Source organism: Aedes aegypti, chromosome 3 (assembly GCF_002204515.2).
Source record: "Aedes aegypti strain LVP_AGWG chromosome 3, AaegL5.0 Primary Assembly, whole genome shotgun sequence".
NCBI lineage: Eukaryota > Metazoa > Arthropoda > Insecta > Diptera > Culicidae > Aedes > Aedes aegypti.
The window spans coordinates 104,343,316-104,370,386 of NC_035109.1; the positions used below are offsets into that span (position 1 = coordinate 104,343,316).

The following is a 27,071-nucleotide window of genomic DNA, read 5'->3' on the forward strand; positions in this document are numbered from 1 at the left end:
GCTGAAATTTTGTACAGTTGTTATGGGACACAAATGCAATCCAAAAAGTGGACTGGAGGGAGAATCTAAATTTTGTCTCACTGCTTGGGCATGTCAGAAGTTAATCATCAATATTAACCTCCTTTTCCCGAGCAGCCTAGATAGCCGCGTAGTGTCGGTAGCGGTTGTTTCAACTGGCTAAGAATTAACACTACGGACTGCCTGTTCCGGTGGTAAAAGTCCACCTCACAGGTGACCCCTAATTTATGGTGTGATGCTTACCGTGCCTAGGAATGAATGGTTAGGGGGGTCTAAATAAAACCTAACCGCTAACGGAGCCTGTGGGGTACCAGGGCGCTCTCCACAGTTCTGAGCCCTTCCTGTGCTACCCGGAGCAATGGTGCAGGTGACCTTGTGTTTCTCAGAGGTAATCGGCTGCCCTTCTTCAGACTCTATCCTGAGGCTTAATAAGGGTGGGATTATGAATATGTTGACATTAAATTTAAATTATCACCTATATAGATTCGTATTTTGCGTTTTACACAGTGTATTCTGTGCTCTTTCGCCTTTGGCGACTTTAAATAGATACCGATCTGGTTTTTTCGTGCTGAGATTGCAAAAAGCTGCCTAGTTTGGGTAGTGGCTACGGTTAGGGTAGCTCAGATCAATCTTCAGCATAAAAGAACAGCAACGATCAATCTTTGCAGACTCATGCAAAATGGTGCAGCCCAAGTGGCGCTAGTTAAAGAACCCTACTTTCGCAGAGGGAACTTCTATCTTGGTAACCTTGTGGACCCTCTTGGATGGTGAATGGCCGTAGACCGAGTATTCTACTCTTGGTTGAAATAAAACTTCTGATCTTGACAAGAGACAAACTTGGAATGAATTTTATTTAAATATAAACTAATCTATGTTTGCTATGATTGATAGTCGCCAACTAGATCTCATCGCCAACACTCCTCCTCGACGGAAGAATCATAGCTGCGACACGGAATCTTGACTGCTTGACACGAGGAAGTGGCTTTGTCATCATATCTGCAATCATTTCGTTTGTTGGAAAATATTGTGGACTGATGATTCCCTATTGCTTCAACTGACGAGCGTAGTGGAATCTCGTGTCCACGTGTTTTGATCGGCGTTCACTGGAATTGAATTCCAATTGCTTGATTGCGCTCTGGTTATCTTCATGGATAATGACTGGCAGCTGAGTCTTGATGTCCAGATCGTCGAATAGCCGTAAAACCCAGGATAGCTCCTTGCAGCTTTCCGTAATTGCAACGTACTCGGCTTCTGAACTGCTCAAGGTCACGCATTCCTGCTTCCTGGAACACCACCCAATCATACCACCTGCGTACCGGATCAAATAACCAGTGGTCGATTTGCGATCCTTGGTGTCACCGGCCCAGTCGGCATCTACAAATACTTCCAGTTGCTTGGAATCCGCACCCAAGATCAGTTCGTGGTCGACAGTACCTTTGAGGTATCGCAGGATGCGTTTAGCTTCTACCCAGTCAGCCTGGGAGGGACAACTAGTTTTTCTGCCAAGAATTGAAACTGCTGCTGCAACATCTGGGCGAGTACACATGGCCACGTACAACAACCCACCAATTAAGCTGGCATACTGGTGATTATTGGGCAGCAGAATCTCCTCCTTTGGATGTAGGTGGCCTGGATCCAATGGAAAGCTTGACGGTTTTGCATCTTCTAGACCGAACCTGGACAGGAGCTTCTTGATGTACCTTTTCTGGTTCAGCGCGATATGCTTCTTCGAACGGTTCACTTGAATTCCGAGAAAGAATTTGATGTCCCCGAGCGATGTAACCGTGAAAAATTCATTAAATTTCTTGATGATGTCCTCGTATTCCCATTCGGTCTCACACACTATGACGAAATCATCGACGTAGACAGCAATATAGGCCAGCTTACCTTTGCTCCTCCTGACGTAGAGACAACTGTCGTTCTTCGATGACTTCAACCCCAATTGCTTGAGCACGTCGTCCAATTTATGGTTCCAAATGCGAGCGGCCTGCTTTATAATCCCTTCCGCAGATGGCACACAACGCTTTCCCCGTCGGCTGCACATCCAGGAGGTAGCCGCATATCCCTTTCGGGACGAACCAGCACAATTGTGCTGTTCGGCACCCTTGACATCGAATGACTATTTCAGCCAATAAATCATTGTTTTACTAAACTTTTTCGATTTCGATTATTGATTTATCATTGATACTTGTAATCAAGCACAACAGCTTTTGTTTACATCGTGTTTAGAAAACACCAGCTCAGGGTAAACAAAAAGTAAACAAACACCGTAATTGAAAAAGTTTTATCTGTCGCAACTTTTCAACTATTCGTTATTTCTAGGTATGCACAGATACGAATCGAGAGTGAAAGAGTCATTCTTTGAAATGGTGAAGACCAAATGAGAATTGATTCACACAGCAAATATTTCTGGAGGGACAAAGTGGGACCAGCACAATTGTGCTGGTGCCGGCACTTACCCGGTCGATGTTCGTTGTAGACTACCAATTTTCATTTTCAGTATTTTGATCGAATTAAGTGGCTGAATCTGGTTCTAATGTCCACAATAGTGCATAATATTGCATTAAAACATGAATGAGTGATTTCATACGAATCATAAGGATGATGTACCGTTCGAAAACTATGTAACAGAAACTCATAGCTTTGGTTTAAAAACTTTTATTTTTTATACAGTGATACCTCCATGAGTCGATGTTCCATGACTCGATATCGACTCATGGAACCATACTAAAAACAAAATTTCATGGTTACTATGATGGTCCCTAGAATCAGCTTTCCAAAGGATTGCTGTTCCATGACTCGATATTTCCATGAGTCGATGGTCCCTTCAATATCGACTCATGGAGGTTTCACTGTACGTCCATATTTGAAATAGATTGGGAATCACATTTAATGTTTTAAATCTCCTTTAGCAAAGTTTAAGACAAAGTAAAAGTTTAGGGGAACGTTCAAAAATTACGTCATTAATTTAGGGGAGTAGAAGTGTATGAAAGTGCGACAGTGCATGTGGGCAAAAGCGTGATAGTGGACATGGGGAGGATTTAGAATGACTTAAAAACAATGGACGTAATTTTTGAATTTCCCCTTGCTTTGATAATTGATCAATACTCCACTGCACTGTGACGTCACGCATCAATTTTGACAGGTACTGGTCCTGTTGTTTACAGTTTGGACTTAGTACTTTTTTCGAATCATTCTTAATTTCGTGAAAGTTTGCTGCGAGGAGAGGTCAAATTCACTGCAGAATACCCACGGATCGTATTATTCTATCTTTCTACCGTGGAAAATCGTCACCATCAGCATGCTGGTGATAGAAATGCGAAGATAAAAAAATGAAGGAAAAAACGACTAAGTCCGAAACGTAAACAACAGGACCAGCAGCTGTCAAATAAGTGAGGTTAGGCTCGTCATATGCAGCGCTCTATACCATGTTGACGCGATAATCCATTTTGGTGTTCTACAATGTATGCCGGTTCAATTTCTGCCATAATATTTATGAAATTTGACAACTGAAGCTGAAAACCTTTACTTACTATTTGCTTCCAAACCACAGAGTCCTTTGAATGGCATACTATTGATGTATGCAGCCCATGCTAGTCTTCTTCTTCTTGGCATTACATCCTCACTGGGACAGAGCCTGCTTCTCAGCTTAGTGTTCAATGAGCACTTCCATAGTTATTACCTGAGAGCTTCCATTGCCAAAGTTGCCATTTTCACATTCGTATATTATGTGGCAAGTACGATGAAACTCTATGCCCAGGGAAGTCAAAAAAATTTCCATTACGAAAAGATCCTGGACTGGCCGGGAATCGAATCTAGACATCTTCAGCATGGCTTTGCTTTTTAGTCGTGGACTCTAATCACTCGGCTAAGAAAGACCCCTGCTGGTATTACTCGCAAATATGTTGTTTATGATGTACGAAATGCGTTTGAAATAGTTTACTTAACTATTAAACAATGTATGAAGTTATGGAGTCTAGATTATCCGCTCATATAAAAAATATCGTTTCATTCCTTTTACGTTTAAAAATATATTGTCTAAATCTGGAATTTTGAGACTTAGATAAGCTGATGTATTAAAAATAAAAATCTGTACTTTATTGCCGTGCGTATAGTGTTGCAAAGTAACTAGCAGTATCGATCAAAGAAGTTTTGGTTCAATTCCCGCTGCAGTATTTTTTTCGTCAGATCCGTATTACGATTGTGCCATTTAGCGTTGCATGCTAGTCCGTTGATTCGTGTGATGCTTCCTTTAACAGCCATAGTCGTACATAATGCTTTCAAGGAAACTTTCCACGGTAGGATTGACAGCTAAAAATGTACATGCAACCGAAACGAAAGGGAAAACAAAACTTACGAGTATGGTCGAGCTTTACATTTTCCTTAGTAATCTAACGGTCACACCGATTGCGAAACTTTAAAAGCTCATGGAAAATCAAAAAGTCTACTGTTTGCAGCTGTCTAGCTGTAAGAAAAATGCTTAGATAATTCAACGGTTAGGTAGAACTAAGATTCAGATTGATGCCGGTTGTATTACAGGCCAGAGCAAAATTGCCGATCAAAGGGATCCTTTGGCGTGAAATTTGAGAATGAAATTGTGAGGGCCGCTTTTCTCCCCCTGATAAACAAAAAAAAAAAAACCTGACTACGCACATGTCCCTCGCTCCCTTTAAAAGCTATGTAGGTCGTAAGCGTAGTTCATAAGCAAATATTAACATGTTAAAATTTGAAAAAACAGAAACAAAATATATGTCCCGATTTTGTCAGGTTCCCCATTTTGTCAGCCTAAAATTCATCAGGGGGCTGACAAAATCGGGTCTCTACTGTATTAAAATGACTTAAATTCCATTTTAAGCAAATAGACTCGATGTAAAAAATAAAATAAAATAAATTTGATATTGGGAGCCAGATAGCCATACGGTATACACGCAGATACTAAGTAAGATCATGCTGAGGGTCGAAGGTTAGAGTCCAGCCGGTCGAGCAAAGGGAATTTTCTCGACTTCCCTGAGCGTAGAGTATGATCGTACCTGTCACACGATAAACACATGCAACATTGGTCGATTGACAAAGATAGCTGTTAGCATAGACAAACAGTCGTCACACTCTCATCATTGTCCATCGACCACATTTTAAACGGTCGATTCAAAAATAAGTTAGGTGGCCAATCCGCCACCCGCAGCGCTCGCTTCGTTTTTGTTCGTGTTTGACGTTTACACACTACCGCCATCTGTTGGCCCGTCGGCCAAACACGCTGATTTTAGCATTGGGCGTACATGTCCTCGTGACTATGATTTGGATCGAGATTTGTTCTAAGTGTTATGTCTGTTTGTCTGTGCTGTTAGTTAATGGGCCGTATGAATAAAATGTAGTAAAGTTGAGTTTACTACATTCTCGGTAGTAAACGCTATATGTGGAACACGAGTGGAACATGTTTGTGTCATTTTCCTTTCTACACCTTTCGAACATACTACAAACAACGCATTGCTATGAATAAAGGTAGCATTTACTACAAAGCTACTGGTAGTTAGCTTCAGAGGTTGCTACACATGCTTTGAGATTGCGGAATTGAATGGAATAATTTACTTTTGAGTAAAAATCATGGGAAAACGATATGAGTTTTGATATTTCGGATGGTATTTGAGTTTTGCTTAGGAATTCTGAGGTTACGAAAACAGGGGGTCGCTTGGCATCACTGTTGAGCAGCAGTCGTGGGCTTGTATCGTGTCCGATTATTTATTAAATTTAACGTGTTTTTGCCATAGTTTAATCACGATTTTCAGTGTTTGTGTTTTCCATGAGTGTTTTTTACGGGAATATGTTGAAAATGAAGCACACGAAGTGATAAAACCACAAAAAAGTGATTCCAAAAGTGATTTGTTTTTCATTCCACCGTGGATATATTTTTTCTTTTCATGTTGCGTGCGTCGGGTGGTGAAGAATGTCTCATGCATCAGTGTGGTAGTGCAGCTAATTGACAGTGAACGCATCCATTACGGGCACATGATGCAAAGCTGAATTTTGCCAAGCGTTTGTTCAAGTGATAGTGTGTCCCGTAAGACAAGACAGACATGTCAACACAATGCGAAGGTGTCGCCGAAACCGAAGCTAAGTACCGTTTTCTTCATTTTGCGAGGTTGTAGGTAGCTAGATTATTTTGTGGATTTCGACTTAAGGCCGTGATGCAACTGTATTTATTACACACGTACACGGTTAACTTCGGTTACGCGTTGGATGTGTGGGTCTCTTGCGGCGCCCGCGGGTTTCTTTATCTTTTTGCGCGGTTCTGTGTAGTGGTGGATTGACACATCATCAATGTGTAGATGTACCATTGCGTGGAGTTGCGTGGAGGGACGGGGGAATTTTCGGGCGTCGTGGCAGGCTTGCATATTTGATGCGTGGCCGGGGTTGACAATGTGGGTGTAAAATTTCACTCGCTTGAATGTAGAGCGATATCGTGAGAGTGTCGTAGATGAGTTCGTTTTTAGTAGGCGCGTTTTGTTTAGTTTTCTACGTATCTTCGGTGCGCGATGAATTGCTTCTATGTGAACGTTTTGACAGATTATTCACTAGAAAAACGCTTGAATTTGTTGCTCTCTGTACACTTAGTGTGTGAGCGGTAAATGATTACACATTTTATCGTCAAAACGATGGGACGTAAATTGAGTAGTGTTTGATCCTTCGACCTTGACGCTTGCTTCTGCGGGGGCGAGCGATGGGGGCAGGATCGAAAATGTCACGCGTCGGTAGTACAGTAGTGAAAAAGTGCGCGGTCCGTTAGTAGTGTTTGATCTATTGATCGTGTCGCTTGCTCCTGCTTGGCGAGTGACGAACACTTGTTCGGCGTACAATGCGATTATTGAATTATTTAGCGAATCCGGTTAGGCGTGATTACATCATGGATCGCATCACCAAACATTGGTGACTCCCAGATCTCTACCTTATCCCACTAACCCAATATCCTTTCCATGACAACTGTAGAGATGCAGAGGTGATCTCGGTCTCTAGTAACAACGGTTGTCGAACTAACATTCCTTCCTTTCCCCGATGACCGTAAGGACGTGGCCGGCGCCGTTATTGACTTATAAAATTTGAGCTCTCGATTTGTGCACATTGAGAATGGTAAGCTAATCCCAAGCCCCATTCAATAAATCTCTGTGCAACTCCGATTGTTCTAGTCAATCACGGAGTAGCAACTACGAATTGTACGGTCATCTATGCTTATGCTTATGCTTATGGAATTCTGAGGTTACGAAAACATTCGCCCCGCCAATGCTGGGATTCCGGTAAGATTACCGGCAGTAGCAATTTGTAATAACCGTGTGAATTCTGGCATTACGATAATTATGTTATTTTCCAGGAATTTTAGGATGTCGGTGGGAATTCAGATATTTAATTCTGAATTTTACGTGTAAATTCTGACATCTCAGATTTCCTTTTGAATTCCTGTAGGAACTTTGAGATTCCGATAGGGATGTCGGATTTTTTATGATAATTCTGGAAGTTTAAATACCATTCTAGGAATATTGCGGAAATATTAGGAATCTGGTAAAAACTCTAGAATTGGGGTGAGAATGGGATTCCGAATATTAATCTCTTGCAATTCTGTGGGTGTCTTTGAGACGGTATTTCTGTAAAAATCTATGAGATTGCGGTGGGATTCCTGCGAATTATTATGTCAATACAAATATTCTGAAAATCAATCTTTGTAATTATTGTAAAAACTTTTAAGATTCAGTTGATCTCCAGTTCAGTTGGAATTTCAAAGCAAAGCTTTAATATAAACGTTTTGAATGTCGGTAAATATTTTATAGATTTCAATGTTTTTTTTTGTGAAATCGATAAGAATTTCAATAATTTCAAAGGGAACCCTGGTGTTTTAGGGGAGATCCTCATTGAATTCTAAAGGCTACCAATGGAATCACTACAATTCCCATAAAAATCTCGACATTCTAAATTCTAGACATTCCAAGGATACTATCAGAAACCCCACCAAAATAACGAGAATATCACAGAAATACTTAGAACTTCCGGAATTCAACATGCTGTTAAGAAAACACACGGGGAGCACCAAAATTCTACCGCAATTTCACCAGAATCTCTACTGTTGCTAGAAAATATGTGGTTCCAAATTTGATAGCTGTAATCTCAAGATCTCTTCATAGATGTTAAGCTAGTATTTAAAAAGTTATCAATCACTGGCGTTGGCGAATGCCGAAAACCACCCAGAAAATTCTTTGATGCACCATCATCATAAAATCATAGACATAAAGAGAATACCGGACTAATCGCAAAATTACACTACAAATCTTGTCAAATAACAGCACCTTCATGATTTGTGCAAATTGTCGCGTAATCGATTAGATTCCATGCATTTTCTTCATATGCATGATTGTATTAATTTTAAGCGTCACTCTGAATAGATTGTTCTTTACGTGCAGAATCACTCTGCACTCTGAATGGAAATTTCTTAACGTGCAGCTTCAGTCACTGCTCATGTTCGAAAGTAAAAGTACTACATGTTCGAAAAGTTTTTTATTCATACCAAAAGTGTAGTAAACTTTGTGGATTTTGTTTTTGAGTAGATGCTACGTGTAGTAAAGTTCAACGATTTTTATTCATACGACCCAATATCTGTGGAAGTGCTCATGAGAAGTTGAGAAGCAAGCTTCTTTAGCGTCAGAAAGAAGAAGAAGAAATTTTATGGTAATTATTTGCACTTAAAAACGTCCAAGCTGTCGGGCACATATGACACTTTACATGAATTTTTAGGAAAGCTGCTTACGCAGACTGAATATTTTAACGTTTCCTTTTTAGCTCTAGGAATAAAATGAATGATTCCAGTTATTTAAAATAAATTAGTTCCATGTTACCAACCTTAACAAAAACCTCGTTCAAGCATCATTTGAAGGAGGGCTATGTGATTTCAAAAGTGATAGTGTATATGTTAGGTAAAGTGAGTGAAAGAGGTTGGAGGGAGTCTCTAAAAAAATAATTTAATTTTCGAGTCTAGTACACGACTCTGACAACGGCCTTATAGTGGAGGTCAAATTATGCGTAACTGTCAAAGGATACAAACTGTAGTGGAATAAAATGATATAGTTCTCAATTCGGTTTTCATTTATTTATAGGTATTCCACTAAACAATTCGAAGGTTTATTATTATTTTCAATTTTAATTTTTATTGCATGATTATTTTTGAGGAAAAATCTCACATAATTTGGGTAGATATAAACAAACATAGCAAAACAAAGACGATTTGATTGAGCCAATTAGTTTTCAAGTTATTCACACATGTATTTTTACCTTTATATGACGTAGACTAGTTCTTGAATAATCTCGATAAACGTCATCGTCACGTGATGCTTTGAATCTTAGAGAGAATATGAAGTATTTTTATCTCGCGTACATTGTTCTCGTTCCATTTATAAAAAAATCATATTAATTAAAATACATTATTTTTTTAAATTTCAATGTGCATTAAAAAAAAACATAATTATTTCTGAATTTTTGGGTCACCCTATCTCACGAAAGAGCACCCTAATGACGAAATAAAAAAAACGAGTCCAAAAATTTTTAAAAAGGCATGACTTAAACAACTTTCTAAAAAATTAAAAAAAAAAATTTTTTTTTTTCGAACATCGACCGCCTTGGGGACGGACCAGCACAATTGTGCTGGTCTGAATTTGACCCTAAAAAGTTCATGGAGTGATAGAATAGCCAAAATAAAGAATGTTTTGTTCTACGAGATGATGAGTTTATAAGGTAAATTTTGAAATAATCACTCAAATATGGTCCGTCCCGAAAGGGATATATACCGTCTCTTTCAGATCTCCGTTCAGGTAAGCCGTCTTCACATCAGCATGCTTGACTAAAAGATTGCGTTGACTGGCAACGGAGAACAGAGCCCGGAACGTTAGCTGCTTCACCACAGGTGCAAAAACTTCGTCGTAGTCCACTCCATATTTCTGCGTAAAGCCTTGAGCGACTAGACGCGCCTTGTACCTGATGACCTTACCGCTTTCATCCGCCTTCTTTTTGAAAATCCAGCGGCATCCGATGGCTTTCTTGCCGGGTGGACGTGGTCAGCTCCCACGTGTTGTGTTCGTACAGCGACTTCAGCTCAACTTGCATGGCTTGCTTCCACAAATTTGCTTCTGGACCAGACACTGCCTCTGGGTAGCTTCGAGGCTCATCGCAATTATGGTGTGCCAGTCTACCGTCAGCACAGTACTGTTGAGGGGGGACACCTTTGTTCATCCTGGTGTACTCACAGCTTGCTCGTTGCGTGCCAGTTCCACTTCTGGTTGTGACACATCTTCGTCTTGCGGTATGGCGTGGTCGTCGTCGTCTATATCCGCGTCTTCATACTGGCTGTCGTCAGAATGATATTCGAATCCATGAAAATCATTTTCGCTATCGCTAACAACTGGCTTGTTACCAGCCGCGACTGCCGGTCCTGGCAGACTTGCTTGCTTCATTTGCTCAATCTCGAATGATAATGGAAAGAATAACGTACCTTTTTCATCTGCAGGAACCTCTTCGTTGTTATCTGTTGGTGGCAGGAAACGAGCATCCCGGCTAATGGTCAACTTGTTCGTCTTCATATTGATGAACCGCCACGCTTTATGTTGCAACGAATAGCCGACGAAGGTTAACTTCTCAGCCTTGGATTCCAGTTTCGTTCGTTTGGCATCAGGAACTACAGCGTGTCCCGAAGACTTGCAACTTCGAAACATCCGGTTTGGCGCCATGCCAAAATTCGTAGGGCGTCAACTCAACCGCTTTCGTTGGCAGCATATTTTGAAGATAATTGGCCGTGTTGATTGCTTCGCCCCAGTAGCGGTTGGACATTTTCGCCTCCAGTAGCATGCACCTAGCCATCTCCACCAGCGAACGGTTCTTTCTCTCGGCGATCCCGTTTTGTTGCGGCGAGTATGCTGCTGTGAATTGTTGCTTGATGCCTTCACGCTTCAGGAAAGCAACCAAATTGGAGCCACGGTATTCTCCTCCTTGATCGGACCTCAGCACTTTCGGCGGTTTGCCAAACTGAGTCTTCATCTTCTGCACGTAGTCCTGGATTGCATCAAACGTTTCGGATTTCCTCTTCAACAAGTACACCGTTGTATACCGGCTGTGGTCATCGATGAGGGTCAAGCACCCACGCGCTCCACCATTTGCAGATGGTAGAGACCGTTGCTTCGCTTTGCCACAGCAGCGATTCGATCACCACTGGCAATGGTACATCCACTTTCGTTGAACTTCACGTCAGCACCTTTCTGGACAAGCTTTCCAACCGAGACAAGGTTCATGTCCAGGTCCGGGACGTACAGCACTCCGGTCAGCACAATCTGCTTTTCTTCGCCGGCACGCCCGTAACATTGAATTCGGCAGTTGCCAACACCTTTCACTGCTGCCTTCTTCCCATCAGCTACCGTCACAAAGCTCGGTGTACCTTCACGAGGGTTCTCAACGGAAACGAAAAATTCACGATTGGCGCACATGTGCGAGCTGGCACCAGAATCCACAATCCAATTGATCACTGGTCCTTCTCGTGCGCTGAACACGAAATTTTCTTCACTCGACGCAGCCTTCCTTGCTTTCGCATGTTGCCTAGCAACCTTCTTGGTGTCGATGGCAACCGCTTGTTGACTTCGAGAATTTTCACCACGATTCTGTTTCAGCCACAAAGCACAATCTCGCTTCTTGTGGCCAACCTTCTGACAGTAGTGGCACACGATCGATTTACCTTTTCCGTCCACTTTCAGCACCGCCGAATCTACCGGAACAGCTTCTCCTCGCTTTTGGACCTCGTTGATAATTTCATCCTTTACGAGCGCCAGCGTAAGCTCGTCATCCTACCGGTTCTCGAGAGTGGTGGTCAGCGCATCGAACGTATTGGGTAAACTGCGAAAAACTAGGATTACCTGTAGGTCGTCATCGAGCTTCGTACCAGCGTTGGCCAACTTCTCGAACAGAGTTTTGAATTCGGCCAAGTGCTCCTCGATATCGTCACCTTCCTGGAACTTGAGATCGCAAATCCGCTTCAGGAGATGTACTTTGGACGTCAACGACTTCTTCTCGTGTTGCTTCCGAAGGTTTTCCCACACGTCCTTGGCGGTCCGCGTTGCCCGAATATGGCCGTGTTGAGACCTGGTTAGCAGCAGCCCGATGGTCGCACGTGCTTTCTGGTCACCTTCATCCCAGGCAGCCAGCTCCGCCACGTTCGCTCCGTTTTCAGCCTCTTCCTGCTTCACTCCGGGAACGATGAACTTCCAAAGACTTTCTAGCACCAGCAGGAACTCAACTTCAAGCTTCCATGTTTCGTAGTTTTCGTTCGTCAGTTTCGCGATTCCAGATCTTTCCATCTTGTACTTTTGCAGGGCCCAAAACCTCTTGGATGGTGAATGGCCGTAGACCGGGTATTCTACTCTTGGTTGAAATAAAACTTCTGATCTTGACAAGAGACAAACTTGGAATGAATTTTATTTAAATATAAACTAATCTATGTTTGCTATGATTGATAGTCGCCAACTACATCTCATCGCCAACAGACCCAGATCACAATCGATGTTTCTGTTGGTGACCTCAATAGATAAAATTCATAAATCATGTTTTTAATGAAAATTGGAAAAATAAATGGGAGCCAAAAAAGTTACGCTATATCGAGGTAAAAATTACGTTATATCGAGTTACGTTATAAAGAGGTTACATTATATCGAGGTATTACTGTACTCCATTGTTTCACGATCATCCTAATAACGACCTCTAAACAGGAAAAAATATGTTTTACAAATAAGCCATTTTATGAGACGTTTCGAATCATATGTTTTTTGTTTGTTTACCAGCTTTGAAACTTGCTGGCGGGCCCATTTATTTACGTTTCTTCTAGTGCCACATTTGGGAGGAGCTCATTCATTAATGGCGTGCAACGCCATCTTCCCCAGTAAAATTAAAATTAGCAGGCAGGGAAGGATTTATTTTATTGACTGGTTACATCAGACATGTAACCGCGTAGAAAAATAGCCAGAATGAGGCGATAATGTCATCACCAACAAAAACTTTACCAGCACCATTCACATATCATGCTAGTTTTTAAAACAATAACAATGAGCGGCCCGCCAGAAAACGTCAACCGACTGTCTCGTAAAATGGCTTATTGGAAGTCATTCCTAACACATGGAGCTCTGCACAAAAATCTGTCTCTTTAAATTTCCTCTTTCATTATATTAATAAACAACAAGGCCAGGTAATGTCAAAATCTCATGCAAAATCAAAACAGTGCAGTGCCCCGTACTTAATGCATTGAGAGCAAAAAACGAAACATTTAACCGTTTTGATCGTTTATAGCAGGATCTCAAAGAAGGATCCAAGTGTTTTAAGTTTTACAGATCAGCACTTTTTCTAAATACAGTCAACTCTCCCTTACTCGATATTCCGTATCTCGATATCGAGTTAGAGAGGTCTCTTCAATATCGAGTTATGGAGAGTTGACTGTATTACGTTTTCTGAAAGCTTGTCCTGAAGTTTTGAAATCTGTTTTAGTGTTTGAACATAATTTTCAAACTAATTGCTATTTTTTCATTTTGTTTTGTCGTATAAATTATGTTTGAAATTAATTAATGAATCGTCCGAAAATGTTTTGAAAATCATATTTTGCGCAAATTCAAAATGAAGAGAGTTCGCAAATCTTGTTCTATTTTCAATACAACTAATCTTTTTAGGAAACATTGTGTTTAGCTTGAACTACATAAATATTGTATATAATTTTGAAGATTTGCCTAAAATTTCGGGGCAAAAAAGATGCATTAAGCTAATAATATATTTATAAACACGTGCACGTTTACAACCTACAATATATTGAATAAAATTATTCTCATTTCGATTTAATTCCGCTGAGTTAGTTCCAGTGTTTAATGTTGAAGTTACTGCAATAATGAAAAAATGACTAATTTAATTCAAAAATAAAAAAGGATGAACATAACTTACCAAGGAGAGGCTTCTACCATGGATTCGGATGCTCCCAAAATATTAAAACGATTTATTGCACTTTCGCATTTCAATGTATCCGCGTCGGTCATTTTCACTATTACACAAGAGCGGAAAAAAGGTAGATGAGGTCCAATTTCTTTTGCCACTGGACTATTGCAGAAGTTTTTACAAGTGCGGGAACGCTACACTAATAAAAGTGCGCGATTGCATCAAATCGAGTTGGTGCCTTCAGCGGGATTATTCATCGCAGTCCAAAGGATAATTGAGTGCTCTGAAGACATCAACATGATTCGATGTAATCCCGCACTTTTATTCGCATTTTCGCACTTATGAAGCCGCACTTCCCGAATAAAAAATACAATACAAAAACAATATAACGTATTGTAACAGTACCATTCAATATATTGGAAATACAATACAGTATATGTAAAATGACAATACAATTACAGTACAATATATTGTTTTGAACAGTTCACTGTACGGTATATGAGATTTTTGCAATATAATGTATGGGTGGTTAAGTATCGTAACAATACAAATATAGATATTTTCTCATACAAAAATTTTGAAAATACAATACGATATAATGTTCATATATTGTCTTGATTAGCAATTCATGTATTGTTGTACAATACAAAAACAATTCAACGAACTGTATCATGGTTGCATTCGTCGTTACAGCTAATGTCAAGTGACTTCTAAAAAACTACTTATTTTTACTTTTTGAATATTTTTCACCCAACATTTCTTGCTTTCTGAACTTGTTTTGTTTATTTCTTTCAGCAAAGCTACATAGAAAAAAGCAGAAGTTGTTTTACGCGAAAATAGGAATTTGACCAAAATTGTAAGGTATAAAACCAATTAAAAACAATACAATGTTCTGTTACAATATATTATATTGTTTTTGAATTATATATCCAAACAAGAATAATATTGCTCGACATTCAATTACAATACGCTGTATTGTATCTAATACGTTATATTGTACATTAATGGTTTATTCCATTCACTGAATGATACGTTTTTATCCGGGTTTGCAGTTCAGTAGTGAAAGAAATACAAAATATCACAATCAACAATATTAGTAACTAAAATAAACAAATCCACAATTTAACATAAAATTTTTCGCTATTGTTTTAAAAATTGAACTGTTAAATTTTCAAAAATATGTCTGTTTTGTGTTCATGAAAATCATTGCTGTTTCAACTCAATTCTTTTAATAATACATGCTATTAATTATTAAAACAATCATTGTTTTGAATTCTCTGCGTGAAAAAATACTTTTGACCCCTTTATTTTGTTTCACCTCACTGTGCGTTCTAATATGCTCCGTCATCAATCTGGCTGGAATCAGATTAGCGTGGGTATTGTCTTTCCCACATGCGTTCTCAGTCACTGGATGGTAACTTTGACACATCGCACTGTTTTTCCTTTATTCCTTTTTATACATCATTCGCCTCTCGGCACATGGCTGTGTTTTGATTTTTACGGAAACAAGCTAATCTTTATTAGGATTTTTATTGGAAATTATTTGAAATTTAAGCCTTAAAATGCCGAAAGTACGTGCAGACAAAAAATCCCGAGTCCACACGGATGTAGCCAAACAAGGTATGATCGATCTCAGCACATTTGATCCTGTTTCCGAATGCTAACGGATGCCGCGCTTTATTATCAGGTATTGTTTTCAACAAGGACTTTGGCCAGCACATCCTAAAGAATCCCCTCATCGTCACATCGATGCTGGACAAGGCCGGCCTGCGGCCAACGGATGTGGTCCTGGAAATCGGTCCCGGTACCGGTAACATGACGGTGAAGCTGTTGGAAAAGGTCAAAAAAGTGGTTGCTTGTGAAATCGATCCTCGATTGGTGGCAGAACTCCAGAAGCGTGTTCAGGGCACTCCAATGCAATCGAAGCTACAGATCCTTATCGGGGATGTTCTGAAAGCAGATTTGCCGTTTTTCGACTGTTGTGTTGCTAACATGCCCTACCAAATCAGTTCACCGTTCGTGTTTAAACTTTTACTACACAGACCGTTCTTCCGCTGCGCGGTGCTCATGTTCCAGTTAGAATTCGCTCAACGCCTGGTGGCCAAACCAGGGGACAAATTGTACTGTAGATTGAGCGTTAACACACAACTTCTGGCTCGCGTCGATATGCTGATGAAGGTGGGAAAGAACAATTTCCGACCCCCGCCAAAAGTGGAGAGCAGTGTGGTGCGAATCGAGCCGAGAAATCCACCACCTCCCATAAACTACACCGAGTGGGATGGTCTTACGAGGATAGCTTTCCTGCGCAAGAATAAAACGTTGGCGGCAGCATTCAAGCAAACCTCGGTCATGACAGCACTGGAGCAGAACTTCAAAATGCAATGTTCACTGAAGAATCAAGATTTGCCAGAGGGATTCAGCATCAAGGAAAAGGTGGAAGGCATCCTGGCGAAGATCGATGCAGGTGCCAAACGAGCTCGGACCATGGATATCGATGACTTTATGGCAGTCCTACATGCGTTCAATTCAGAGGGAATTCACTTCAGTTAAATAGTTGTTTTCTTTCAGATTAATTAAATAGGTATTACGAGAAGAGTAATAAACTTTCATATATTTAAACCGATAAAACACCGTGATTTTAGATTAGAAACACTCGCGTTTATAAGCGTTCATGCTAGAAGAATGCAAACTACGCTGCTCCGATTTGCAGTATTGGGATGAACAATTGGAAAGCATTCTGCACATAAGAAGTACTGTTGGAACCCTGAAAGTAGTATGTAATGGTTAACTTTGGTTGGTTTCCAATCCACAATGGTTTGAATCTCCGTTTCTCTGTGCTCGTTGATTTTTTACGTAATTTATGCTCAATTTCATTATCATGAAATTTGAAATTTTTCACAATATTTTGAGCTTGAGCTTGAATGACCGCCCGTGGTTGCTACTCCAGTATCGCCAGATCAGCTGCACTTACACAAGGAACCAATCAGATGACTGCTTGGGACTAACAGACACCCTCAGTGTATAAGTGCTGGTGATCTTCTAGTTTAGGCTATAATGACGCCTACCACGTCAGAATGAATTAAACTGGATACCACGGTAGACCGTAAATACCACTGTGTCTACGCCAGTTCATGCGGGAATGGTGAAGGCATGCTATAATGATATGGAAGAATGGAAGCGTAGGAAAACGGTTTTTTTTTTGCCCGTCTCGGGTTCTAGCAAATGCTATGAACTGTGATAGATCAACTGTGATATATTAAGAAACAAATAAAATATACAGCTACAAAGAACGAGGAAAGGGACGGGCCTGGGATTGAACCCATGACCTTCTGCTTAGGAAGCAGAAGCGGCAGCCTTTAGACCACAAACTACGGCCCTTTTTGAAATTTTTCACAATACAAGCATCAGGTGAAATCGCTCAAAATAATAGTACCTAGTTTTGCAAAACTCAATTACGAACAACTTTTTTGGAAGACATGATAAGTATAAATCAACGAGAATAGAGAAAAAAAACTTTTCTTATACATTGCCGATTTGGACCATTGTGCAATGTTTAAGGTGAAACAGCTTGGAATCCAAATTCAATAATGTCCCAAAACTTTGAAGGCACGAATCTTGCGCAATTTCTATTTTAGCTTTGTGCACTAGCCGACAATTTAAAATAAGATCAGTTTCGTTCATTGGATATTTCTACAGATTGGTTGTCTTTTAAATCGTGATTAGAGACATAAGCCGGTCATTGTGACATCCATGTTTGGATTCCAACATATTTCACCTCAATCAATAATAACATACCTCTAAGAAAATGTTCGTTATCAGTGCGTTATCGCTATCCTCTCCCGCCGACCGGCGCGTTTGATGGTCCGCTTTCAGTTTACTCAACTCCGCTGAAAACCGTGCTGCCACTCCGCTCAAGTGCCAACAAAACACGGTAGTGAGCTGGACCAAGGCGTCGGCCTCGTTGGCTGTACTGTGATGATCCAATATTAGCAGAATTTCGGCCAATTTGTGCATCCGCAGCACGCACAGAGCTGTTGTTTGGGCGAGTGCATGCAAGGCCTTTTCGAAGATCTGTTGTGATGATCGCACGGTTGAAGTATTTTCGATCCATTCGAGGTTCTCTTGCCAACATTTTAGTAGATCTTGGAAGTCGACTTTCACCTCATCCAGATCCGTAACGGCTTCCTTGAGTTTTTGTTCCAACTCTTCAACGCTATGGGTACCGTCAGCGTCGTCGTTTTCCGAATCCGGAAGTTCACAAAGCTCCTTGACTTCGTTCATGGTTTCTTGTAACTCTTCGAGGGCATTTCCAGTAAGTGGTACCATTAAAGAATCCAGTTTTAGAGAAGCTTGCTTGGAAAGCATTTCCAGAGCTTCTAAGTGCACCAAACCGTGATAATCATCGAAAAGGGTTTCAAAGTGTAGCTTCTTTTTGTAAAGATGCTTTTGTACCTGCTTCAAGTTCTTTTCGCGCTCTTCAGTTTTTTCCTTGGCTTCACGCAGTACCTGACTCAAAACGACGCCATCGTTCATTCGTTTACTCAGCAAACCAGGATCGTTCTCTTGCAGAATCGTCATCGTTTTCTTACCGATCCCTTCCAAAGTATCCAATCCACCGGTAATGACTTTACTGCTTATCTGGGTCACACCCGAGACGATCTGATCAAATCCAAAGCGATCAGTCGTTGGTCCAGGTTCGATTCTCGGTTGACTCTCTTCCGGTACGTAACCATCAGCTTTGAGCTTAGCTTTTTCCTCCGCTTGGCGCTTAGCCATCTCTTCCGGCGTAGGAACACCAATTCCTGATTCAATCGCCTGTAAAACATTGATTGATGAGTTCTTGAAAAACATACAACATACTAGGACTGGTAGCTACTAAGTTTCCTAAAGAAGAAACTTTAGGGACCTTATGCTTGGAAAGATACCGATCTGAAACCAGAAGATAATAGTTTCAATGAGTATTTTTAAAGAATCCGGTCAGGCATTTCGCTATAGATATTTTGTACTCGTGACTTTACGACAAGCTTTACTGAAAGCAAAGCATCATAATCTCTACACTAAGGAAGTTGTGTTAGAATTTAAAAAAAAAATAAAAAATGGCTTAAATAAGGGTAATTTATTCAAAAATTATCAATGGAATCCCTGGATAATATCCTGTAGGATCTCCTGAAAGGATTTCTAGAAAAACATCGATCGCAATTCCCAAAAAAAATATATATATTGCAATGATCGGAATAAATGCTATAGTATTTGCTGGTGCGAAACCTTAAACGAAAATGAAAGAATCAATCGATAATTTATTTGTAAAAATTACTCACGTAATGTTTGAAAGAACTATAAGAGTAATTTGTAAATTAGATGATGATGGAATTCATGAAAAAAGAGGAACAATTCCTGGAGGAATTTTACAGCAATTCCTGAGCGAAACCGTTGATGGATTCGTGAGCAATCCATATGAAAATTACTAGAAGATATAAAAATAATCGGCGTAGGAATTCTTTGTGGTTTCCTGGAAGAATTCCTTAGTGATTTTTTCCAGCTACTGTAAAATGAACTTCGAGGATTTTCTTGTAAGAACTGTAGAAATCATTACAAAATCTGCTAGAGTAGGAAACTATTGGAGAAATCAGTGGAAAATAAAATTGGTGGTAAAATCCATAAGGCATCTTAGGATCTGGGATTTTTTCAGAATAAATTCATTCAACCCTATCTTTCCCATGGTAGCTCCATCGCTCTATTAAACTATTGATGAACTCTCGCATAACTTGTGATCTCGCCCTAAAAGCCATTGGTAACCGAGTGTGCAGCTCCTTGTTTCTAAGCAAATGAAAGGACCAGGATGAAAACTATCACCACAGAGAGATAGAGGATGATCTTCTCTTAATCGTAGCATTGTTGAATAACGTGTACATCCATTCGTTTGCTCAGTAACAACAAGCTACACACTTGGTTACCAATGGCTTTTAGGACGAGATCACAAGTTATGCGAGAACTAAACAATCAATGTGTTATTTGCAACGTTTTTTCTTTAAGCACCTTTCATAAAGCAAAAGTTTTTTTTCTTTATTAGAGAGACTTTCAGCCCGAGGCTGGTTCGTCTCTATAGTATTTGCTTATACCTACATAATTGTAGATTCATTTTGTTGAATTGTTTTTCAATTTGTTTTTTACAGCGCATGGAAACTTTTTCTCCTCGTTCTGGCAACCCTGTGGAATGCAAATCTTTTTTGGATCGTTCCTTTGTCACCGAGTTGACAATCGTCGCACAATGGGGCAGATCGCTGTTTTCGACGGCCAAAACCTCTAGTACTCTAGTTATGCACCCTAGTGGTTTGGTGTCTTCGACAAAGTGTTTTGGAATAACTTGTAGTATATTTTGACATATTCAGATTTGATCTAGATAAGTGAAAACTGATCTAGATCAGTTTTATCTTTTGATAGGAGCGTCCTAGCAAAAAACTTTCTTCTGCAAAGTTGTCATTGAGGCATTTTTGACATTTTTTCGGAAGACACTTACACTCTATCACTGACGTGGATTACAATATATGACAATTTTGTAAAAACAGTCAAAAAATCGATTTTGACCATTATTTCATACAAAAAAAAAATGTTAAAAATTTTTTGTCATCAAGTATCAGAAGCTTAACTATAACAAAGTAAATTTACATCATTTACTAGCAAAATTTTCAGATTTAATTATGTTTTTGATAAAAACAGTCTAAAAATAGTGTTTTACAAAATCCAGGATAACTCATGAAGCGGCAGATGGCGGCAGCTAATTTTTTGTATACGACTAGTCAAGAACATAAGTTTCATTGTCCCGAAGAAAGAAAAGTGGGGCCACGTGGGGCTTTTTTGTTGTTGTGGTTTGAAAACTTGATGAAAATATTTTAAAAAATGCTTATACATATTTGAGAAACTTTTCATGAATTTATATTTTTCAAATGTATTTCTAAAACATATTGCATGTTGACGAAGTGTTTTGAAAAAGTCATCACCAAACTGGTATCGTATAATAAGGCTTTTATTAAACACAATACTATTACTGTAACAAAAATCAAAGGATAGATAGATAGGTAGATACACATATGGGACAAATTATCTTGAATTCCATTTAAAAGTTTATTGGAATACCAGTTTAGAGATGACTTCTTCAAAACACTTCGTCAACATGCAATATGTTTCAGAAATACATTTGAAAAATATAAATTCATGAAAAGTTTCACAAATATAAGCATTTTTTAACGTATTTTAATCAAGTTTTCAAACCACAACAACAAAAAAGCGCCAAGCGGCCCCAATTTTCTTTGTTCACGACAATGAAACTTATGTTCTTGGCTAGTCGTATACAAAAAATTAGCTGCCGCCATCTGCCGCTTCATGAGTTATCCTGTATTTTGTAAAACACTATTTTTAGACTGTTTTTACCAGAAATATAATTGAATCTGAAAATTTTGCTAGTGAATGATGTAAATTTACTTTGTTATAGTTAAGCTTCTAATACTTCATGACAAAAATATGTTTTAATATTTTTTTTTTAATGAAAAAATGGTCAAAATCGATTTTTTGACTGTTTTTACTAAATTGTCATATATCGTAATCCACGTCAGTGATAGAGTGTAAGTGTCTTCCGAAAAAATGTCAAAAATGCCTCAATGAACAACTTTGCAGAAGAAATTTTTTTGCTAGGACGCTCCTATCAAAAGATAAAATTGATCTAGATCAGTTTTCACTTATCTAGATCACATCTGAATGTGTCAAAATATAGTACAAGTTATTCCAAAACACTTTGTCGAAGACACCATACCTCTAGGGCGCATAACTAGAGTACTAGACGTTTTGGCCGTCGAAAACAGCGATCTGCCCAGTGTGCGTCGTTTGTGTGTTTCAGTTTCCTCGCTCGAGCTATCGGTATCGTTATCGTCGCTTTTGTTGTCCGTGTCTGTTTTTTTGAGATCGGCATCAGCATCAATCGATTCTTTCGCACAATGCAATTCAAGCCGAACAGCTACAGTAGATGCGGAAGCAACGGGCGCTGGTGATGTCATTTGTTTTCTATTGAGATCTGCTCCTCCAGTCAGAGGAGGGAAATCGTTTTGGTTGAAAATTGATGATTGCGTTGTTGCGGCTTCTATTGGTGATAAGTAAGTTCTGTGCACTTCCTGATTTTCTTAGGTCTGATTTTGTTCAATTTCGATGTAAGAAGGTATCGGGTTGGAGAGATGCATCCTCAGTAAACACACGCCGTTCGGAATACCTGGAAAATAATGCTTCCAACGCTCTCTTCCGATGGAAAGTACCACGCCGAATCGTTCCTCCATGTATTTTTTCACGGTGGTATCAGGAATGTTTGAAGGTCGGTAACGGCGGCATCATCAACATATACTGGAATTTTAACACTTCTTCCTTCATCAACAACAACGTGCTTCAAATTGTTCCGGTTTTGATATTGTTTAGCCAAATCAACACTGGTCAACTCAACTAGAACACAGTTTCGGATGGTATGAAACTGTATCGTCACGACGTCCTTTAGTTCGAGTTTGATATTATCAAATGTAAACTTTTGAATATTAGCCATTTCCGGCCGCACTGGCAGAACACTAAAATCCACAACGAGTGTATTTTTACGAACGTTCGCCAAAAGTTGATCAAAAACGTGTAAAAGAAATGGTTAAATATCTCTTCCAAAAAATCAGGAGCAGTTTGTTGATGAGTTCCTGGAAGAGATTGTGGAAAATCTCTAGAGTAATTTCAGAGTATTCAAGAAGGAATCTCTGTCGATTCTCTAGAAGAATTTTTGAAGCTTTCCACGAGGAATCCAAAAAGAAATTCCTGGAGGATAATCACATCTCTGAAGTTTCTCTGGAGCCTTTAGAATTATGCATCAGGATTTAATGCAAGGAGAGATACGAAAAAATTGGATGTTTTTTTTTAAACTTCAATATTTTTTTTAACTTCATACTTTTTTTTAAAGAGGTTTTGATTAGAGAGGAGACTTTTGAGACCGTGTATTAAAAAATAATAGAAACTTTTTGCGTTTAAATAGAGCCACCGTCTCTAAAAAGCGATCTGCTACCAGCCCTGCATATCTAATCAATAACGTGCAATAACCATACCTGAGAAATGTTGGTCGTAATTGAGGCGACACTTTTCGACGCTGACGAAAGAAACGATACAGCAGCACCACCCCAGCTGGGTTTCCACCCACTCCAAGATTGTCCTGCCGCTGCCGACTTGCTCGGATCCTGCTGATTAGACAAACGATCCAGCACGGAACTCACCGGAGGATCGTCCTGTCCTTTCATAAAATCTTTCAGCTTGTTTTCTACCTCATCAATGTCCACATCCTTGTAGCTGGCGTTCGTTCCCGCTGTCTTTTGGTCCACTTCCTTGGTTTTCTTAGAGCCCGAACTCGAATCCACGCTGAAATCTCCCCAATCGTCATCGAAGTCATCCCAGCCATCGCCAGTTGTTGTAGGCTCCAGCTGCTTCACTGCAGTTTTCGGTTCTCCTCCAGCCTTGGCCACAACCAGTTTGGCTTCCTTAAGCCGCTCTTTATCGGGTCTAATAATTTTTCTAACTGCACTTTTCTTAGGTTCTTCTGCGGACTTGTCGAGCCGGTCAAGGTCAGCACCAACATCGTCATCTTTGGTCAGCTTCCCGCTAGCGCTATCGCCATCAATTTTTGCAGGCTCCACGTCAGACTTTGGAGCCGGAGGAAGTGGATTCAATTTGTCGACCTTCTGCGTTTTTTTCACATCCTCGAAATCTTCATCAGCACTTTCGAATTCCTCGTTATCAGAGTCACACATTGTACAAATAAGTTGATGGAAATTTATAGAATTGGGGCTACAATTTAGCAATAAATTAGAGAATACTGGATGAATTACGCTGAACGCGAAAAGAAAGATCAAATTTTAACACAACAATGAGCTGTCATTCATATCGATTCTCGCGCCAGATATCGATGTTTTGATGGAAGTTTTCAGAGACATGGAACGCATAAATCGAGATTAACAATTGAAAAAGCTTATAAGCTAGATACATACACGCAAAAAAATTGTGCGGTAAAAACTACCATTTTAGGGGGTTAACTTAAGCGCTCGCACCGTCAATTTTCAGCAGACCAGAAATGCGCTTGATTTTACCATGTCTGTAGTTGGAATCAGATTGTTGTAAATTATTTCTGTCAAATATACCAGTAATGCAGTGGGGTGTACCTGGGAGGGAGAAACCAATACAAAATTTCTGTACGTCATAGTGAGCCGAGATTCCGCTGTCACGAACTGTCACTGTGAGCCCAGATCTCAAACATTGGACTAACATGAAAAAAGCACGTAACTGATTAAAACACATTTTCGTATTTCTTCAAATTGATAAAAATCGAATGAAAATCAATTTATGCACACAACGCAAGTAATGTCACGTGAGCACCATTTAATCTGATTGAACATAAAGTATTGAAAAACGCATCGTTCTACTTTTTCCAATGAAAATTAATATTTAGTGCATAGAAAACTGTGGCCCATTTTTCATGTTTGTCAGGAAAGATCGAAGGTGCACAACAAAAGGAAACTACCGATTTTCTCGAAGCCTGCCTTGATTGTTGTTGGCAAGCTGGAGTTATCTTGCAGTTCAAAATAACGTTGTCTTATATTTCGAGTGTAGTATCGGTGCCTCCCTCCCAGGGGTGTACCATAAACATAGTAAATTGGTCTGAATTTCCATGGTAGTTTTAAGAATGGGCGTAGTCAGCTAAAATAGTTATTTTTACCACAGAATTTTTTCCCGTGTAGATACAATCTTGATTTTGACTAGTTTGGCATTATATATATATATATACATATATATATATATATATATGGACATATATATATATATATATATATATATATATATATATATATATATATATATATATATATATATATATATATATATATATATGGACATATATATATATATATATATATATATATATATATATATATATATATATATATATATATATATATATATATATATATATATATATATATATATATATATATATATATATATATATATATATATATATATATATATATATATATATATATACACGGAAAAACATTCTGTGGTAAAAATAACTATTTTAGCTGACTACGCCCATTCTTAAAACTACCATGGAAATTTAGACCAATTTACTATGTTTACGGTACAGCTCACCGCATTACTGGTACATTTGACAGAAATAATTTACAACAATCTAATTCCAACTACAGACATTGTAAAATCAAGCGCATTTTTGGTCTGCTGAAAATTGCCGGTGCGAGCGCTTAAGTTAACCCCCTAAAATGGTAGTTTTTACCGCACAATTTTTTTGCGTGTATATATATATATATATATATATATATATATATACTAGTGGTCCCGGCAAACTTCGTCTTGCCATCAAGTAGGCTGTTGAAAACGCTATGGATGGTCCCATACAAAATGACAGTTCCGTTCATGCTTGGTTTTCCAACTTTCTCGGTGAATATCCTGGAATTTTTATACACACAAACACGTCGGAACACTTGACGAACAGGACGGAAAAATAATCATTCAAATCTGTTGACCCGTTCGAAAGCCATTTCGTGACATACAAACACCATATATATATATATATATATATATATATATATATATATATATATATATATATATATATATATATATATATATATATATATATATATATATATATATATATATATATATATATATATATATATATATATATATATATATATATATATATATATATATATATATATATATATATATATATATATATATATATATATATATATATATATATATATATATATATATATATATATATATATATATATATATATATATATATATATATATATATATATATATATATATATATATATATATATATATATATATATATATATATATATATATATATTAGAGTGGTTCAAAAAATCGTTAAGGTGAAGTTGAAGTCGAGGCGGAAAGCGAAGCCCAGAACGAAGACGTTGCTGTCCCTGATAATCATGAGCAAGTCGATGCTCGTGAAAGTGAACCGGAAGAAGAGTTCAGCGACGCGCTCCCTCTGCAAACAGAACGACCGATACAAGAGTCGAGGCACAGCGGACGGGAGCGCAGGTTACCCGGTAAGTTGTTAGATTACTTAACTGGGTATAGAGCAACTTCTGCCAGTTTACTTCTACCAGATGCCCCCGAGACATTCGCTGAAATCAATGGCCGCCCCGATCGAAAAGTCTGGCTGAAAGCGGTGGAAGACGAGCTTCGTTCGATGGATGAGAATCACGTGTGGTACTTCACGAGCTGTCCGGCAGGTGTTAAACCGTTGAAGTCAAAATGGATTTTCCGAGTGAAGGAGGACGTAAACGGTCAGCCAGTACGATGTAAAGCCCGACTGGTTGTTAAAGGTTTTCTTCAGAAACAAGGACTGGACTATGACGAAATATTTGCGCCCGTTGCGAAGTTAACCACAATTCGGATCATACTGTCAGCCGGCATCCAACAAGGTTTTCATTTCCATCAAATGGACGTGAAAACGGCTTTCCTGCATGGAGAATTGAAGGAAACGATTTTCATGGAAATTCCAGATGGCGTCGATGCACCACCAAACACTGTATGTCGATTAGTCAAGTCATTATACGGGTTGAAACAATCCCCGCGTTGTTGGAACGAGAAGTTCAACCAGAAGCTGTTGGAACAAGGATTCAAACGATCAATGCATGACTATTGTTTATATACAAGAATTCTACCTGGAGATGAGATCTACATCGTGCTTTACGTAGATGACCTGCTGATCGCTGGTAGGAAGAAATCGTCAATCTTGAAACTCAAGAAGCAGTTGATGTCTGTTTTTGCCATGTCAGATTGTGGAGAAGCTAACCATTTCTTGGGAATCAAGCTGGAATATAACGAGGATCGCACCAGAATACGTTTATCGCAAGTGTCAAATATTGAAAAGATGTTGAATCGTTTCCAAATGTCGGATTGTAATCCAGTTAAAACACCACTTGAAAAAGGACTTTTGCTGCACG

The 27,071-nt window shown here is 39.0% G+C and overlaps 2 protein-coding genes and 1 long non-coding RNA gene across 3 annotated transcripts; 1 reads left to right on the forward strand and 2 right to left on the reverse strand.

Annotated features, from left to right (window-relative positions):
• Window positions 1–13,805: 13,805 nt before the first annotated feature.
• On the reverse strand, window positions 13,806–14,213 carry LOC110678465. Its single transcript, XR_002501640.1, has 2 exons — window positions 14,008–14,213; window positions 13,806–13,946 (listed from the first exon to the last, which is right to left on the reverse strand). It is a non-coding gene; the product is annotated as an uncharacterized LOC110678465 (long non-coding RNA).
• A 1,232-nt stretch (window positions 14,214–15,445) lies between these two features.
• LOC5563560 (probable dimethyladenosine transferase) lies at window positions 15,446–16,626 on the forward strand. Its single transcript, XM_001647842.2, has 2 exons — window positions 15,446–15,618; window positions 15,686–16,626. The coding sequence occupies exons 1-2, from the start codon at window positions 15,561–15,563 to the stop codon at window positions 16,546–16,548; spliced, it is 921 nt and encodes a 306-aa protein (XP_001647892.2). The 5' UTR covers window positions 15,446–15,560; the 3' UTR covers window positions 16,549–16,626.
• LOC5563639 (protein FAM114A2) lies at window positions 16,583–23,937 on the reverse strand. Its single transcript, XM_001647841.2, has 3 exons — window positions 23,115–23,937; window positions 17,794–18,813; window positions 16,583–16,762 (listed from the first exon to the last, which is right to left on the reverse strand). The coding sequence occupies exons 1-3, from the start codon at window positions 23,808–23,810 to the stop codon at window positions 16,688–16,690; spliced, it is 1,791 nt and encodes a 596-aa protein (XP_001647891.2). The 5' UTR covers window positions 23,811–23,937; the 3' UTR covers window positions 16,583–16,687.
• Window positions 23,938–27,071: the final 3,134 nt, after the last annotated feature.

Excerpts from the sequence above, each read along its gene's own strand:
- LOC5563560 (XM_001647842.2), top strand. The coding sequence starts at position 15,561 with ATGCCGAAAGTACGTGCAGACAAAAAATCCCGAGTCCACACGGATGTA. Across the intron at positions 15,619-15,685 it reads CACGGATGTAGCCAAACAAG|GTATTGTTTTCAACAAGGAC; the intron begins GTATGATCGATC and ends CTTTATTATCAG.
- LOC5563639 (XM_001647841.2), bottom strand. The coding sequence starts at position 23,810 with ATGTGTGACTCTGATAACGAGGAATTCGAAAGTGCTGATGAAGATTTC. Across the intron at positions 18,814-23,114 it reads TTACGACCAACATTTCTCAG|GCGATTGAATCAGGAATTGG; the intron begins GTATGGTTATTG and ends AATGTTTTACAG. Across the intron at positions 16,763-17,793 it reads TAACGAACATTTTCTTAGAG|GGTTCCAACAGTACTTCTTA; the intron begins GTATGTTATTAT and ends TACTACTTTCAG.